This window comes from Rhinoderma darwinii, chromosome 2 (assembly GCF_050947455.1).
Source record: "Rhinoderma darwinii isolate aRhiDar2 chromosome 2, aRhiDar2.hap1, whole genome shotgun sequence".
In the NCBI taxonomy this organism is placed as follows: Eukaryota; Metazoa; Chordata; class Amphibia; order Anura; family Rhinodermatidae; genus Rhinoderma; species Rhinoderma darwinii.
In genome coordinates, this window is record NC_134688.1 from 178,728,981 (window position 1) to 178,747,592 (window position 18,612).

Below are 18,612 nucleotides of genomic sequence, written 5' to 3' on the forward strand. Positions count from 1 at the left end.
TCAAAGATCACTTTGATTCCACCCATTTAACACCATAAATGCCGCGGTCATTTACGACCGCGGAATTTAAATTGTTAGAAACAGGGGGGCGCCCCCTCCAAACACGCCATCAAGCCCCCCCGCGATGCGATCGGCTGGTGACAATGGTTGTCATGGCAGCCTGGGGGACTAATGATGGCCCCCAGTTCTGACATCTTTGTACTCCTTTGAAGCCCTGCCTCCTGTCAGAATCACGATGTACTGCCTAGGGGGACTAATAAAAAAAGTAAAAAAACTGTTAAATAAAGTTTTTTTTTCTGTAACAAAAGAAAGTATTAAAAGTTAAAAAAAACACCCTTTTCCCATTTTCCCCCTAAAGAAATGTTAAAAAAAATAAAAGTTAACATAACTAGTATTGCCACGTCCGTAAAAGTCAGAACTATCACAATATAGCATTGTTTAACCTGCTCGGTGGACGCCGTAAAAACAAAATATATAAAACATGCAAATTGCTGTTTTTTGGTCACCTTAGCTCTCCAAAAAATTTTAATAAAAAAGTGAACAAAAAGTCGCATGTACCCCAAAAGGGTATCGGTGAAGACCACAGGTTGCCCCGCAAATCTAAGGCCTCACACCACTAAATTGATGGAAAAATAAAAAAGTTATGGCTCTCAGAATATGGCGACACAAATTTTTTTTTTTTTAGCAAATTGTTTTCTTTTTTTAAAGTGGTAAAACATAAAGCAAAACATATACATTTGGTATCGCCGTAATTGTATCAACCAGTAGAATAAGGTGAATATATAGTTTTTACCGCCTCATTGACTCCGTAAAAACAAAACCTCCCAAAAAAATGGCCAATCGCTGTTTTTTACCCATTTTATCCCACAAATATTTTTTTCATCTTCCCAGTAAATTATGCGGTACAATAAATGATGCCATGAAAAACTACAATTTGTCCCGCAAAAAACAAGCCCTCATATGGCTATGTCGACAAAGAATTACTGATGCTTGATAAAGACCCATTTATGGGTTAAAACGTTGCAAGTGTTTTTATGTTTGGTGAATAAATCAAATACACTTCTTTGGATTATCTTCAGTGCTGCAGTTCCTTTCTTCGATTGCATATTGATTGTCTCCCTTGGACCTGGGATTCTTTGCTGCGTGCACCACCCATGTTTGGGGAGTTGTCCTTTCCCGCTGAAGAATTTTTTGTGGCTGTGCTGCTGTTTTCCTGTCTACAGGATATGTCATAAATTTCAGATAGATGGAGCCCCACCTCTGAGACCCGCACCTATCTCTAGAACGGGGGCCTCCTAAACCACATTCGAGCTTCTTGTGCTCACGTTGACTACCGGCCACTTACTGACTATATCGTTGGGAGTTACGGAAACAGCGTAACCCGCTGAGCTACGCTGTTTCCGTAAGCTCCATAGAACTGAATGGTAGTTATGGAAAGAGCATAGCTCGCATGCTTCTTATTCAAATATAAAAAAACACGTGAACACGCAACGTATTGAAACGTGATGAGCCGAAATAGTGGTGGTGAATAACCTTCCAAGTTATTTTATATTTTAATAAGAAGCCTGTCCTCGTTTTGACTTTTGCCCGGATGGACTTTATGGGACTGATCACCCTATCTGGTAACGTGCATCACAGCCCTTATTTGTGAGGAGAGTGCTGCACCTATATTCATTTGTGTCCTGCCTCTAGCTTCAATACAAGCCTGTTGTGTGGTACAGTGTCAAATGCAAAATCCAGATGTATCACATCAGCCACATGACCAACATCCAGATTTGCAGTTACCTTCTTATAGAAACCGAGCATGTTTGCCTAGCCACGACCTGTCTTTCGTGAATCCATGCTGGTTATCAGTTATCAGATTATTCACCACTATAAAATATGTATCCTGCTAGAATTAACTTCCTAGCAATTCCTTACATAGTACTGTATAGTGCAATTTGCAAGATGAGAGATAACACTTTTTAGTATGTGTGCAGACAGGAAGTCACAGTTTTATTAAAGATTGTACCCATGTCTGGGATAGATAAAGGCTGTTTTTCATAATGACTTATTTGTCTATTTCTGTGGGTGTTTTTTTAAAAACAGATTGAAGAACTGTATATTTCCAATAGTACCTGATCCAAAGAATTCATTTCATAACCTATTTGAAAGTCACAACGGATATTTTGAGGTAACGTTTATTAATTATAGCTACAGTATAACAAATGCAGCATGAATTAATGCAAGGCTCTATTCACACGACAGGATCCAAGTGTCGGCCAATAAAACTGCCGTATTGGTCAATTTTTCTCTGCCGTTTTGCATCAGTTTTGCATCTATTCCCGGGCCGTGTTTTTAACGGCCGATTTTGATCCGTTTTGCATCCATTTTTTTCCCTGTCTGTTTTAAAAACTGCTGAATTTCATTTGTAAATTTTTTGCCACACACTTCCCACTGTAGATAATGCCACACACTGCCTTCTGTAGATACTGCCACAGCCCCCTGTAGATAGTGCCACACAGCCCCTCTTGTAGATAGTGCGACACAGCCCCCCATGTAGGTAATGCCATACAACCCTCCTGTAGGTAATGCCACACAGCAACCCTGGAGGGTAATGCCACACAGCCCCCTGTAGGTAATGCCACACAGCCCCCTGTAGGTAATGCCATACTGCCCCCTGTAGGTAATGCCACACAGCCCCCCTGTAGGTAATGCCATACAGCCCCCCTGTAGGTAATACCACACAGCCCCCCAGTAGTTAATGCCACACAGCCCCTGTAAGTAATGCCACACAGCCCCCTGTAGGTAATGCCACACAGCCCCCTGTAGGTAATGCCAAACAGCCCCCTTAAGGTAATGCCACACAGCCCCCTGTAGGTAATGCCACACAGCCCCCCTATAGGTAATGCCACACAGCCCCCCCTGTAGATAGTTCTACACAGCATCCTTTTACATAGCACCCCTCCATAGACGGCAACCCCTACCTTTCTGTAGATAGCGCCACTGTAGGGGACAATTCCAGGAGAAGTCCCTGACTTCAATCTCCATATATGGAGAGTGAAGTCAGGGACTTTTTCCTGGAGCGGAAACACCGGCCACAGTGCCGGTGTTTCAGCTTCAGGAGTCCCTGACGTCACTGTGCCCATATATGGACAGTGAAGTCAGGGACTTCTCCTGGAGCAGAAACACTGGCCACAGCATCGGGGATTCCGCTTCAGAAGTCCCTGACGTCGCTATGTCCATATATGGACAGTGAAGTCAGGGACTTCTCCTGGAGCAGAATCCCCAACCACAGCTTCGGCAACGCTGTGGCTGGGGATAGGGGATTCCGCTCATACAGAGAGCAAAAAAATACCCTCCTCCTTCTCACATGCACTTCGCACTGTGAGGAGGAGAAGAAAGCGCACGAGCAGCAGAAAGCTCGGCCGTCACTCGGATCACATCGGAGAACGGCCAAAAATAGGGCATACACCATTTTTTGATGGCCCGGTTTAAATCGGGCATATGAATAGCCCCATTTGGGGGATATTTTTCCGACTGCGTCTGTGTGACGGACATTCAATAAACGTCCGTCACACGGTCGGGAATCCCTGTCGTGTGAATATGGCCTTACAATGTTTCCTTATTAAAGTGAACGTATAATTTTTTTTATCTACGTTATTATAAACATAATATTTATAAGCATTAGCTTAAAAATAAGTCACTTTAAATGGCGTCTGGCGGCCTATCATTAGGCAGGCCACTATAAAATAAGGGCATCATTTGAGAGATTGCACCCCAGCAGCACCTAAGCTTAAAGGGGTTATCCGATTTGTTAACTTTTTTTTTAAACGGCTGCAAATGTCCTTAAAGAAGACAAACAATCAGTACTCACCTATCCCCCCCCCCCCCGGTTATCTAGTCTTCCCAGCTATACTACCATGCTATTGCAGAGGCTTTGATTCTTTCAGGACAAGCAGAAAGCAATTTCTATTGGCTGCTCTGCAGTGAAGAGAGGATCATTATGCAGAGACCAGACTGTGGGGAGACTGACTGAGCATGCTCCACCACAAGGACTCAGATTATTAGGCAGATGGGCATATTGCTATACACTTTAATACCAGGTGGCGCCAAACTATCTAAGTAAGTGTAAGAACTAAAATATAATAAACCTAGTATTCTTCGTGGGATAACCATGCATTAAAGTGGTTTTCCCATGAGGGACATTTATGACATATCCACAGGCTATGTCATAAATGTCAGATAGATGCGGGTCCCACCTCTGGGACCCGCACCTATCTCTAGAACGGGGCCCCTTAAACCCCGTTCTAGTTTGTCTGCTGTCACTGACTCCCGGCCACTTCCTGACTTTATGGATGGGAGTTATGAAAACAGCGTAGCCCGCTGAGCTACGCTGTTTCCGTAACACCTATAGTATTGAAAAGCAACAGGGGACAAAGGTAGGATCCAGCGCTGAAGGCGTTAAAATGGAAAACGATTTTCCAAGTTTAATTGAAGATTTAAAAGGAAGTCCAGTGGTGTATGGTCCTGGGTGTATAAGAAGTTGAGGGAGGGTATCCTCTTGGGCCTACGCGTTTCGGACGACGCTGCGTCCTTAGACTTGGCTGTGGTAAATTTTGAATAGAGCGCGCTGTCATTTATATCCTGTGATATAAATGACAGCGCGCTCTATTCAAAATTTACCACAGCCAAGTCTAAGGACGCAGCGTCGTCCGAAACGCGTAGGCCCAAGAGGATACCCTCCCTCAACTTCTTATACACCCAGGACCATACACCACTGGACTTCCTTTTAAAACTTCAATTAAACTTGGAAAATCGTTTTCCATTTTAACGCCTTCAGCGCTGGATCCTACCTTTGTCCCCTGTTTCTACTTGATATTCCGTGTGCCGACACGAGGATCCGGGCGCTATCTACGACACACCGGAGTGTGTCAGGTGAGCTGGAGGATTTCTCCACTTTTTTCTAGTATTGAATAGCGGTTATGGAAGCAGCGTAGCATGCAAACTACGCTGTTTCCGTAACAACCATTCAGTTCTATGGGCCTTACGAAAACAGTGCAGCTCAGCGAGCTACGCTGTTTTCACCTGCGTGGTTGGAAATTGAGCTTTTAATACTTTTTGAGCTTTTTAAAGCTTTTTGAGCTTTTAATACTTTTTTTTGGTACATAAAAAAAACAACTTTATTTAACTGTTTTTACTTTTTTTATTAGTTCCCCTAGGCAGTACATCGTGATTCTGACAGGAGGCAGGGCTTCAAAGGAGTACAAAGATGTCAGAACTGGGGGCCATCATTAGTCCCCCAGGCTGCCATGACAACCATTGTCACCAGCCGATCGCATCGCGGGGGGGGCTTGATGGCGTGTTGGAGGTGGCGCCCCCTGTTTCTAACAATTTAAATTCCGCTGTTAAACGGGCGGAATCAAAGTGATCCTGTGGATATGTCATAAATGTTCCTCGTGGGAAAACCCCTTTAATTGTTTTTTTCTCCTATTACTGATGTAAGTAGAGACATATCATGCAGTGTAAAGTTAAAAGTGTGGAAAAGAAAATGGAAAAAGCTTGTAACTTCACAAATTCTGAATGAAAAGGTGTAAAAACAAAAGTGAAAAAATAGGTTATGACTAAAGGTAGTAATATAAAGTGATGTGATGTTATGCACTATAGTTAGGAAATAAATGTCTCTTAAAAAAGGTTTTTAGGGCACAGCTAAAAGTGGGAAGTTTGTGCTGACACAATTCTAATGTAATACTACAGGGAATTGATGATAATAGAATGAAATCTATACAGTCTCTCCAAACAGTAGCCTGACTTTATCTGCAATATCACTATGAATTTCTTACAAAAGCTTCAGCGAAAAGAGAACAGCAGGAAAGAAGTTGTATTCTCCTGTTATCTACAATCTGTGTGTATCTTACATGCTGATCCGAAAAGCACAATGGGGCAGATTTATTAATTCAATCCGAAAGTTTTGGGATAAATGTAGACCAGGCAGTCAGAAACTGCACCAAATTTATCATAGTAGTGCATGCTGTATAATAAATTTGGAACAAATTGCGGAAACTTTTTTCTTCCTTGCGCCACCTGTAGACTGGCGCACTTTACATCAACATTTTGAACCAAAAGATTGGAGCGCGTTATTCATCTGGCGCATTTTATTAATTCTCTTAGCCACGCCCCTATTTCTAAACTCGTCAAAACTGTTGAAGAAGGTGCAAAGAGTTTCTTAAACACATAATACATTTAATGTTCGCCATGTACGCCACTTTTATTGGATTCAGGGTTAATAAGAATGTGATATTAGACTGAGAACTTTTATTCACAGTTGCTGTTCTTTAGAATATATTCTGTGGCTATCACCATGTTATCATAAGTTTTGTAAAGAAATATGGTGCTTGTGTCATTACTGCAAACCAGTGCTAAAGTGTGACTTCTTCAATTTTCTCCGGTGGTGCCAGAGCAATAAATCTGGGCCCCATCTGTTGCTATAATTTGGGTATTATTAGGGGTTTAGAGCTGCAGGATCTTACCCATTACTTATTATCAGCCACACCTCCAGGTGGACAACACTGGTATTTATCGATTTCCTCCATTTATAATAAAAGAAGGATTGCTCGTAATGATTTCATTCAAATAAAAGTTTAATATAAAGCTTTTGGTCCCAATGTGAAATATGTACCATGGCTATAAAGTGCCCTTTATAGAACAGGTGACGCCTTATGAAGCTGAGGAGCAGTTGGGCCTACTCAGTCACCAGAACCTAGTGTGATAGCAACCTCTGTACCTCCTGTAGCTATGCCCATGACCACAAAATGTGCAGGGTTTACAATAAGAAACTATCCTGTAAGCAACACCAAAGTCACTTGGTGCTGTTTTTCAGTAACTTTATCAAATAGAACAGTTATTCTATGTGGGAAAATCATTCCTTCCACAAATACTAAACAAATCTATTGTATCTCAACTATATCCAGATCTGACAACTCCCCCATATACATTATTATACTGCGCATATTTGTTAATAATATTGGTGGTCCTATAACAAGACTATGAGTGCAGGTAACAAGGGAGAACATTTCATAGTTTGGCTCTGTTCGCACCAAGTTTTAGCATCCTATTAAAAGGATATTTTAAATGATATACTGAACTTTTCATTAACTTTCTATTAACTAGCCCCCTTACCACGGTTTCTTTAAGTTCTTGCTTACTTTTATAAAGTAAAGATAAACAGTACTTTGCAAAAGTTTTAGGCAGTTGTTGAAAAATTGGAGTTTTTTTTATTTTTTATCAATCAACAAAATACATAGTAAATGGACAGAAGAGAAATCTAAATCAAATTAATATTTGGTGTAACCACCCTTTGCCTTCAAAACAGCATCAATTCTTTTAGGTACACTTGCACACAGTTTTTGAAGGAACTCGGCAGGGAGGTTGTTCCAAACATCTTGGAGAACTCTTCTTTCTCTTCATGTAATCCCAGACAGACCGATGCCTGTAGTTAAAGTAACATCAGTGGTAAATGGCCAGTGACTGAAAATCAAAGCAAAACTGGCTTAGTTCCCCATAGCAACCAATCACAGCACAGCTTTCATTTTCAAGAGCCAAATTTGAAAAGTGCTTATATAGTGTGACATAAGATGGCTTTAAAGCAAGAAAAAGCTTTTTGTATGTTGGAATTTGCAAGAACGGGGTCTGTTGTGACAGTACACAAAACTTTCAGAATAAATTTGGTAAATGTGCTCCGCATAGAAACTGCATTTCGTTTTGGGTGAAGCAATTTAAAACCACTGGGTGTTTATGTCATGGGAAATGTCCAGGCCGCCCCAAGACTTCGGAAAAGACAGTGAACAGGATTTGATCCGTGTACGAACGTAGTCCTAGAAAGTCGACCAGGCTGACACGGTATGGCGTATGTTCTGAAAATGTCTGCGTTGTTCAGCTGGCGGATGTTCAGCGATGAGGTTACCTTTCACCTCAGTGGGAAGGTCAATAACCACAACGTTAGAATTTAGGACTCAGAAAAACCATGCGCCCTTATCGAGCGCATGAGTGACTCTGTGCAATGAGCAGGCGCAAAGCCTACGGTCCCTTCGTTTTTGCCGAGGATGCTGTCCCTGGCCACTCCCATCTGGACATGTTAAAGAAATGGCTTATGCCACAGATAGAATAAGATCTGCCAAACGTAGTCTATCAGCAGGTTGGTGCACCTCCACATTTCTATTTGGATGTTCACCAATACCTGAATATAACTCTACCGGAACGTTGGATCGGCCACGCCGGAAACAACGATTCACCAATGTTGCGCTGGCCTCCAAGATCGCCAAATCTAACAACCTGCGACTTCTTTCTGTGGGGCTACATCAAGGACTCAGTGTATTTTCCTCCCCAGCCACAGGGTATGACCAACCTGAGACAACGCATCACTGAAACAGTGCAGTCCATATCCAAGGATATGCTGGCATGCGTCTGGACACAACTGGACTATCGCCTAGACATCTGCCGTGTCACTAATGGAAATCACCTTGAACATTTGTAGTGTAGATAAAACTTGGATAGATAGTGTGTCTTTTCATGTTAATAAATGTGTGTTATGTTCTCGATTATAAATACAGAGGCTATAATTTTGCACCATCCTTTTTTAATCACCCTGTATATTCATTTTAATTTTTGCAAAAATGTAGAAAAAAAAGTAGCTCTGATATTTTTTTTTTGCATACACCAATCATCATAAATTATGCTATGAATTTATTGTGCCGGCTGTAATAGTCATGACCATAGCAAATGTGTGTATTTTTATTTTATGTTTTTGGACTTTTTCTATAAAGAGTATATAAAGATATGTAAGCAGTGCATAGTTTCAGTGCCCTCTGTCATTCCATGTAGATCACATGAATATGTATGTATTCTGCTGATATCAGTAAAATGAAATCTAACTTCAAGTCTGAGTATCAAAACGAATCTTTAGACTAAATCAAAGGCTAGATCTGTTTCAAAATGTATAATGGAAAATTCAAAAGTCGTATAAAATATCTATGTATGAGTGCAGCTGCCAAAGATGAAAATAGACTTAAAATAATTGCCAGTCTGAAGATATTTCAATGGCAAAATGGCATTGAATATGGTAGCCCTATAGAGCAAGGAGAAATTAGTGGCTTCCAAGCACCTCCCTTATTTAAAGGCAAACAATAGGATCAGACACGAGAATCAAACCTGTCCAATATGTTGGGCATTCCGCATAGACATTAGATATCTATGAGCAGATCAACTGGTCGTTCAGGTCCTTTCCCATTGGTAACCGATCTATAGGATTTTATTTTTGCTCCCTGCTACAGATGGGGGCTGCTTCTTTTTTTTATTTTTTTTTTACACTTAATTGTTCTGTAAATTCTATATCGTTGATAGATTTGTGCTTTTTATGATTTCATTGCTCTAAAGGTTAAACTTAAATTTGTGCCATAATGCTATGACATTACTTGAATATTTTTGCATTTATAATTATACAGGAATGGGTAAAGACAGCAGACAATGACATCCATCAAGAAGAATTAGAATGTGTCATGGATGAGCAGAAGGATGAGCCTGCATCAACATACGTGAAGGAAAATGAAGTTATGATGCCAATAAATCAACCTGTTATCGGGGAACAAGAGGACAATGTCACACCGGCCTCTGTAGCTCTACAGGAGGAAGCTACTAATGTTTTCTTTGGGAATATCAATTTTACAATGAATGAAAGCATGTATGTAAGGCTGTAGCAATCTGATTGTTTGGTATAGAGATACTAATTACCTTTGGAGTAATGTTAAAGGGGTTGTCCAACATCAGCATGGGAGCGCAGGAGATTGGTAAAATAAGTATACTCCTTTTGTTATTTTAGACCATTGTAAGCAGTTTGTAGAAAATGTCATGTTTTGGACAACCCTTTTTCAGGTGTTGCCTTCTTTAGACAACACGGTTATAGAGGCACATTGAGCTAATAGAATAGGGATGCCTTGTTAGCAAGACTCTCAACTCTGTAGTTGCACGCCTATCCGCTGATTTCATTGGGTTCAATGAAATTCTTAAAAAAATGGCATTTAGATTGACACCCCAGCCAAGGAGGATGTGAATTCAGAACTACGAAAAAGAAGAAATTGTTCAGCTTAGATTTTCATTGAAACCTGTGTTAAAACATCTCACAATACGCTGAACTACATCAAAGGACTATTGCATGATGTCGTTTTACATTTGCTGACTACAGTTTAACAGTCACCAGAATGCTTCATATCTTGAGTTCTTTTTAGGATTTTAAACATGGGTATGTTTCCTCTGAGCAGATCCTATTTATAACTAGCATATATGCAATATAGTTTGCCACATTTTGTATAAACTTCTTCAGTTGCTATGTTATTGCTTGCAGTTATTAACTTGAACATCAGTTGCCAATATGTTAAGAATGTGATATCCTGTGATCAAATGAAAATAAAGATGGCAAGATGTTTGACTGACGTCACTGAGCATTAGTAACATAATAAGGTTTAATAAAGTTCATCAAATTCAATCTATAATCCTACACTGTTGATTCAGATGAATAACCACGTAACCCAATCCCTGAATATTAACCATGAAGCTTTAAAGAGGCTCTGTCACCAGATTCTCAAATCCCTATCTCCTATTGCATGTGATCGGCGCTGCAATGTAGATAACAGTAAAGTTTTTTTTGTTTTTTTAAAACGCTCATTTTTGGCCAAGTTATGAGCTATTTTATATATATATGCAAATGAGCTTTGAAATGGACAATTGGGCGTTTTTTTTTCGTTATGTCCAACTGTAGTCAGAAGTGTCAGGATTCTGACTACACATGACATCCAGGCTGGATTTCATGTGTATTCATTATCAGGACACTCGATTAACGTTAATCTCTGTGTATGCGGCTGCACATCGCTGCTGTGTAAATCAATGGGGATGAGTGTATGACGCTGACTGGTCATTGATTGGTCAGCGTCATACACGTAAACACACCCAGTTAAAAATACAATACACGCCCAGTTGGACATAACAAAAAAAAAAATGCCCAATTGTCCATTTCAAAGCTCATTTGCATGTATATAAAATAGCTCATAACTTGGCCAAAAATGAACGTTTAAAAAAAACAAACACAAAACGTTACTGTTATCTACATTGCAGCGCCGATCACATGCAATAGGAGATAGGGATTTGAGAATCTGGTGACAGAGCCTCTTTAATGTATTGTTCAGCGTTTTTCTGACATATAACATCTGTAAAATGCTAACATTTGTTTTATCTTCTCCAATACAATATACAAAGAGATATATAAGATATCTGCCATTTTTAGAAAAAAGCTTTCTTACCTTATTTTGTTTTAAATTTATTTTCTTATTCACATATAAAAGCATAGCAAAAGCAACACAATGACAAATTTACTCTGTTCCCCACCATTCCCCGAGGTGGAGAAAAAAAATTCAACAATAACTTTTTATTAATAATTTTTAATAAACATTTTGAACTAAGTATCTGACACAGGGGCTTCAACATTATCAAAGATTATATATATATTTTTTTACATATCCTTAAAACACAACCATTTCCCCCACATAGTTTCAAATGCTTCGTAATTTCCCAGGGACCTGGACGTTGCATGCTCTAAACTCACCAGTCTTGAAGTTCGAATAATCTACTTTCTCATATTGGGGACTGAACGAGACAGCCAGTATCTTGCTATCAATTTACGTGCTATAAACATGGCTCTAAGTATCGCCAAAAACTCTAATGTTATTACATCCAGGTCTCTGGGGAACTTCAAGATACAAAGTTCCAATGTTGGTTTTATATTAACCTTAAACATTTGGTTGCTATATGATAACACTTTCTCTCAATATTGGAACAACTTTGTACACCTCTATGTCAAGTGTTTCCATTTTGGACAATTTGCTGTGTCCCTTTTTTCTATTTTGAACCGATAGGTGGCGGACTAGCATAATCAATGTGTAAACATAAATTGTGTAATGCTATCTACTTAACTTGGTAATACTTTATTTGATAAAGTGGTTAACTTGTTCCAGTGCAAACTCCTACTCGAATCATTAACCCATTATACATATAATTAAATAGTCAAACCCTTATTCCAATTATAAAACAACATAGTGTAAATCTTTGAGATTAATCCTTTGTCACGGTCACAAGGTATGTTGACCCACTAGGCCGCTCCGCTGTAGCGGAAAGGCAGCTGACCAGGTCACAGCCTATATGAAAGTCAAAAGTAGATAGTAACGCTTGGGTACCTGAACTAGTCCAGACGGTGGTTGTGGCTTCAGCACGGATGGAGGGCGGTGCAGCAGGTAGCGCCAGACATGGCGGGCAGTATCTGATGTGGCAGAAGACACTGGACATGGCAGAAGACAATGGATGTGGCAGAAGACACTGGACGTGGCAAACGACAGCAGGTGCAGTAGACACGACTTCAACACTGGTATGCACACTAACAAGAACAGTACGGTACACAGGAACAGGTAACAGGGTATGGGTAACGACTGGAATGGGAAACACTAAGGGACCATTTGCAAGACAGACTGGGATAAACTAATAACGCTCAGGCAAGGATCAGAAGGCCTGGGGCCTTCTTATAAACCAGGAAATAATGGCAGTTGATGATGATGACGATTTCCTTTGTGTGCGCGCTGGCCCTTTAAGGCCAGGCACAAGCATGCACGCGCACCCTATGGGACACAGCAGAACGGAGCGGAAATGAGCGCTGGCGTCTCCTAGGAAGGCGATAAGGACCAGCGCTCACGGATCCATGGCTGCGGGCGTCGGGAGGTGAGTAAACCTGACGGCCCGCGGCCATGGACGCTACAGTATCCCTCCTCTTATGCCCCCTCTTCTTGGGGCCAGAGCGAGAGAGGAACTTTTTAATAAGAGCAGGAGCACTGAGGTTCTCTTCTGGCTCCCAGGACCTCTCTTCAGGACCAAACCCTCTCCAGTCCACCAAATAGAAAGTTCTTCCTCCTACCCTTTTGCAGTCCAGGATCTCCTTTACCTCGAATACATCAGAAGGACCGCTGGAAGCAACTGTGGAACTAGAAGTCTTGCTGTAGCGGTTCAGGACCACTGGTTTCAGGAGGGACACATGGAAGGAGTTGGGGATTCTGAGGGTAGGAGGCAGTCGCAGCTTATAGGAGACTGGGTTGATCTGTTGCAGAATCTCGAAAGGACCAAGGAACCTGGGAGCAAACTTGTATGAGGGTACCTTCAAGCGAATGTTCAGAGAGGACAACCAGACCTATTTAAAAACAGCTTATCCCAGCTTTTTTACAGTCTCTCCAATAATCTTCATTAATGGAAAAACATTTAAGTTCACAAATTCAGAAATACTTTACGTGAAACTATACAAAGATATCTAAAGCTCTCTGTAGGCCCTAACACTCTCGATTTCTTACCTCCATCTCCCATCCTATTCGTTTAGGGTACAAGAATTGATTTTCCCAGTTGTTTTTAAGACCAGAGAAAATGCCAAATTTATCAACTAGTTAAAAAATATGGTAGCTCTCAATGAGTTGTTAGACTTTCCTATAAATAAGAGCAAACCATCCATGTATATTTGCTTCCTGGATGACAGAAGCCCTTAAAGGGGTTATCCAGGGACCAAAAATTGCTTTGCTTTCATATTTTTAAGTAAAAAGAAGTCACTTACTAATACATTTTAATAAAAAATTTGGTACTAAATGGTGCCGTTCAAACCCAGTGAGCTGTTCCCGGAAGTGCTGGAGCTTTTCTAATATTGATGACGCGCTGACACGGCCTCACATGACTGAGGGCTTGCTTCCTGTGCTGTTCGTGTCAACATGTTATCAATGGCATGACCGCAAGGGGCTGTCACACTGCCTATTGCTGAAGTCCCCGAGCAAAGCATCAGCTAGCGCTTTGCTCGGGAGTCCAGCACTTCTCCCGACATTTGGTCAGTGACTTCAGGGGTTTCCTATAGCTTGAGTTCCCGAGCAGAGCATCAGCTGATGCCTGGCTCGGGGACTCCAGCATTGCTGCCAACGTCACTGTCACTGTCAATATATGGACAGTGACGTCGGCAGCAGTACGGGAGTCCCCAGGCAGAGCATCAGCTGTTGCTTTGCTCGGGGACTCCAGGACTGCTGCCGACGCCACTGTCCATATATGGAGAGTGACTACAGGGGTTTCCTATCGCTGGATTCCCCGAGCAGATCATCAGCTGGTGCTCTGCCCGGGAACTCCATCATTGCTGCCAACGTCACTGTCCATATATGGACAGTGATGTTGGCAGCAGTACTGGAGTCCCCGAGCAGAGCATCACTGTCCGTATATGGACAGTGACGTTGGCAGCAGTGCTGGAGTCCCGAGGCACAGCAGCAGCTGATGCTCTGCTCAGGGACTCCAGCTATAGGAAACTCCTGAAGTCACTGTCTATATAAGGACAGTGACATCGGCAGCAGTAGTGGAGTCCCCGGGGAGAGTATCAGCTGATGCTCTGCCTGGGGACTCCTGTACTGCTGCCGAAGTACGGGTTGAGTAAAATGAGTATATGAGTAAAACTCACCCATCTTAGAAGAACAATCTATTATATCCTTGCCAAGAGAAATAAGTCACCTGAAAATCTGAAGTCAGCATTTAATAAAATTATAATATAATATTTTAAAGTGTAATGCGTGTCTGTGATTGGCTCAAATCTGAAATATTCTCATTATATGCTATTGGCTGAATTAGACTTATTGTCACATTGTCTCTGATTGGTTCACCTCTAGCCTACATCCCTTTTGAATGATATTATTGTAACTGAGTTTGTCTGTGTGTTTTTATTCCTCTCTTGATATATATCGGTATGAAATCTCCTGATTGGAATGCTGGATAAAGTTCCTGGCGTGAGTGTCTGTTGGAACATTCATCTAAATTTCAGTTTAATATGTTTTGAGACATTGACCTCCACAACAGTAACGGTGCCGAAAAACCTGGGAGATTGCTCGCCTGATAGCTGTTACGGAGAGGTCAGCCTTTACATTTGTGAATTAATAAAAACGCGGTAGGTAAGGAGCTTATTTTTACACCACCTTTCACGCATGTATTGCGTAAGCCTTGGAATTTAGCTGTCATGACATCACATTTTCTGGATGGGGCAGTTTATCCAGCAATGGTATGAAAGGATGGATCCAAAAATGTATGTTGTGTGATGAAAGATTGCAGGTTCATATGTGAACTTGAGTTGTTGATGTGTAAATCTTGAATTGTGTATATGAAAGACATGTCAGAATTTTTGCCGGCAATTAAATTGTTAACCAGAAAAAGTTGTAAGGTGTGATGACCTCTCCCTTTGGAATGCGGTGAGGTAGTGCATGGTTGAGAGAAGTTGTAACTTATATGTGAAGTTTTGAAATGAAAGGATTGCAGTTTGGACAGTGAAAAAAACTTGTGCTGATCTGTTGTAATGTGTCATTTGTTATTTAGCTGTTGTGTAAAATCGTTAAGGATCAATAGTTATCCTGTTGCCTATTAGCTCTGAGATAATGGCTGGGAGGTACTGACTGTCTGTAGGTGACAGAACAGTTAGATATTTGTGAGTAATATCCTGTAGCACCACAAGGGCTTCTATGGTTAAGTCCTGATAATGGGGAACCCAGTGCAATAGAGAAAACTTTGAATGTTGTTTTGAGTAAACATTGACATGCTTTTAGCACACCAACAGCTTGTAATACTGTGTCTAAGGCTATGTTCACACGGGGTCTTTTGCCGAGTTTTTTGACGCGGAAACCGCGTCGCAAAACTCGGCAGAAACGGCCCGAGAACGCCTCCCATTGATTTCAATGGGAGGCGTCGGCGTCTTTTTCCCGCGAGCAGTAAAACTGCCTCGCGGGAAAAAGAAGCGACATGCCCTATCTTCGGGCGCTTCCGCCTCCGACCTCCCATTGACTTCAATGGGAGGCAGGAGAAAGCGTGTTTTCTGCCCGCGGCGCTCAATGGCCGCGGGCGAAAAACGGCGCGATAATTGCTATTCACACGGAGTATTTTGGGGGAGGAATATCTGCCTCAAAATTCCGTTTGGAGCTTTGAGGCAGATATTCCTCCCCCAAAATACTCCGTGTGAACATAGCCTAAGGGTCCTTAAGGGTCCTTAAAAAACTGTCAGTTGTATGCATTGTAAGACTGGCTTAAGGTAGGAATCAGTGCAGACTGATTCCTAGCACACATTTGATAATCCGGCATGGACTTTGATGTAGTACAACTTCCAAAGTAAGTCTGTAGTAGTATAACATCAGACCATCCAGAACAGAATACCGTTGTAACAACCTGTGTTCAATGAATGACCCTGACACATACCCCAATTGCCATTGAGTAAACATTGACATGCTTTTAGCACACCAACAGCTTGTAATACTTTGTCTAAGGGTCCTTAAGGGCCCTTAAAAAACTGTCAGTTGTATGCATTGTAAGACTGGCTTAAGGTAGGAATCAGTGCAGACTGATTCCTAGCACACATTTGATAATCAGGCATGGACTTTGATGTAGTACAACTTCCAAAGTAAGTCTGTAGTAGTATAACATCAGACCATCCGGAACTGAATACCGTTGTAACAACTTGTGTTCAATGAATGACCCTGACACATACCCCAATTGCCATCTGTGTCAGAGTAGTATAACTACCTACACAAATTACAGTGAAGGACATTGGTATTGGCTCATACCTACGGCCCCTAAAGAAATCATCACCAAAATACATCACTGGCTGTATGGATCAAAAGCTATACCCCGGCAGCGAGGGGTTTGTAGATGTATGAAATGAATGTGACCAACTCCTGCTTGATTCAATGGAGGTTGACGAATGTCAATTGTATTGAAGAATTTGCTCTTGCAATTTAACCCTTTCAAGACTGAGCTCATTTTGACCTTCATGACCAGCCCCATTTTCTCAAATCTGACATGTGTCAATTTATGTGTTAATAACTCTGGAATGCTTTTGCCTATCCAAGCGATTCTGAGATTGTTTTCTCGTGACATATTGTACTTTATGTTAGTGGAAAAATTTGGTCAATAAATTCATTGCTTATTTGTGAAAAATACCAAAATTTAGAGAAAATTTGCAAAAATTATGATTTTTCTCATTTTAAATGTATCTGCTTGTAAAACAGATAGTAATACCACACAAAATAGTTACTATTTTATATATTCCATATGTCTACTTTATATTTGCATAGTTTTTTGAACATTATTTGATTTTTCTAGGACGTTACAACGTTTAGAACTTTAGCAGCAATTTCTCAAATTTTCAAGAAAATTTCAAAAGGCTATTTTTACAGGGACCAGTTCAGTTCTGAAGTGGCATTGAGGGCCTTATGTACTAGATAGACCCATAAATCACCCCATATTAAAAACTGCACCCCTCAAAGTATTAAAAATAGCATTCAGAAAGTTTCTTAACCCATTAGGCGCTTCACAGGAATTAAAGCAAAGTAGAGGTGAAATTTACAAATTTTATTTTTTTTGCTGAAATTCATTTGTAATAAAAAAAATTCTGTAACACAGAAGGTTTTACCCGAGAAATGCAACTCAATATTTATTGCCCAAATTCTGCAGTTTTTAGAAATATCCCACACGTGGCTCTAGTGTGATAATCGACTGAAACACAGGCCTCAGAAGCAAAGTAGCACCTAGTGGATTTTGGGGCCTCCTTTTTTTAGAATATATTTTAGGCACCATGTCAGGTTTGAAGAGGTCTTGTGGTACCAAAACAGTGGAAATCCCCCAAAAGTGAGACGGTTTTGGAAACTACACACCTCAAGGAATTTATCTAGGGGTACAGTTAGCATCTTGACCCCACAGGTCTTCTGCTATATTTATTGGAGTTTGTCTGTGAAAGTGAAAATCTACTTTTTTTCTGAAAAAATATTTTAAAAAAATAATATTTGCAAGGAATAAAGATTAAAAAGCAACCAAAAACTTGTAAAGCTACTTCTCCCGATTACGCCAATACCCCATATGTGGTACTAAACTGCTGTTTGGACCCACAGCAGAGCTCAGAAGGGAAGGAGCGCCATTTGGATTTTGAAGCGCAGATTTTGCTGGATTGGTTTTCAGTGCCATGTCGCGTTTGCAACGCCCTGGAGTAAGCAAAACAGTGGAATCCCCCCAAAACTGACCCCATTTTGAAGACTATACCCCTCAAGGAATTGTTCTAGGGGTATAGTTAGCATTTTGACCCCACAGTTTTTTTGCTGAATTTAGTGGAATTAGGCCGTGAAAATGAAAATCTACTTTTTTCTGAAAAAACATAGAAATGTTTAATTTTTACAATGAATAAAGGAGAAAAATTACCCCAAAATTTGTAAAGCAATTTGTCCTGATTACAGCAATACGCCATATGTGGTAATAAACTGCTGTTTGGACCCACGGCACGACTCAGGAGGGAAGGAACAATATTTGGCTTTTGGAGCTCAAATTTAGCTGGACTGGTTTTCGGGTGTCATGTCGCATATGCAAAGCCCCTGAGGTACCAAAACAGTGGAAACCTCCCAAAAGTCCCTTTAGGGGACTGGAACGAGCAATCATTAGGTCGCTGGTACAATACACTGCAATACTAATGTATTGCAGTATAATGTCATTTTACAGGCTCCTGTAACA

General features: G+C 40.9%; 1 protein-coding gene across 1 annotated transcript in view; it reads left to right on the forward strand.

Annotated features, from left to right (window-relative positions):
• Positions 1–10,394, forward strand: part of LOC142741772 (uncharacterized) — a 53,986-nt gene extending 43,592 nt beyond the window's left edge. The window contains exons 7-8 of the mRNA XM_075851106.1: positions 2,089–2,173; positions 9,480–10,394. Of these exons, the coding sequence (XP_075707221.1) occupies positions 2,089–2,173; positions 9,480–9,731 (337 nt within the window). The 3' untranslated portion in view covers positions 9,732–10,394. The remainder of the gene's footprint in view (positions 1–2,088; positions 2,174–9,479) is intronic.
• Positions 10,395–18,612: the final 8,218 nt, after the last annotated feature.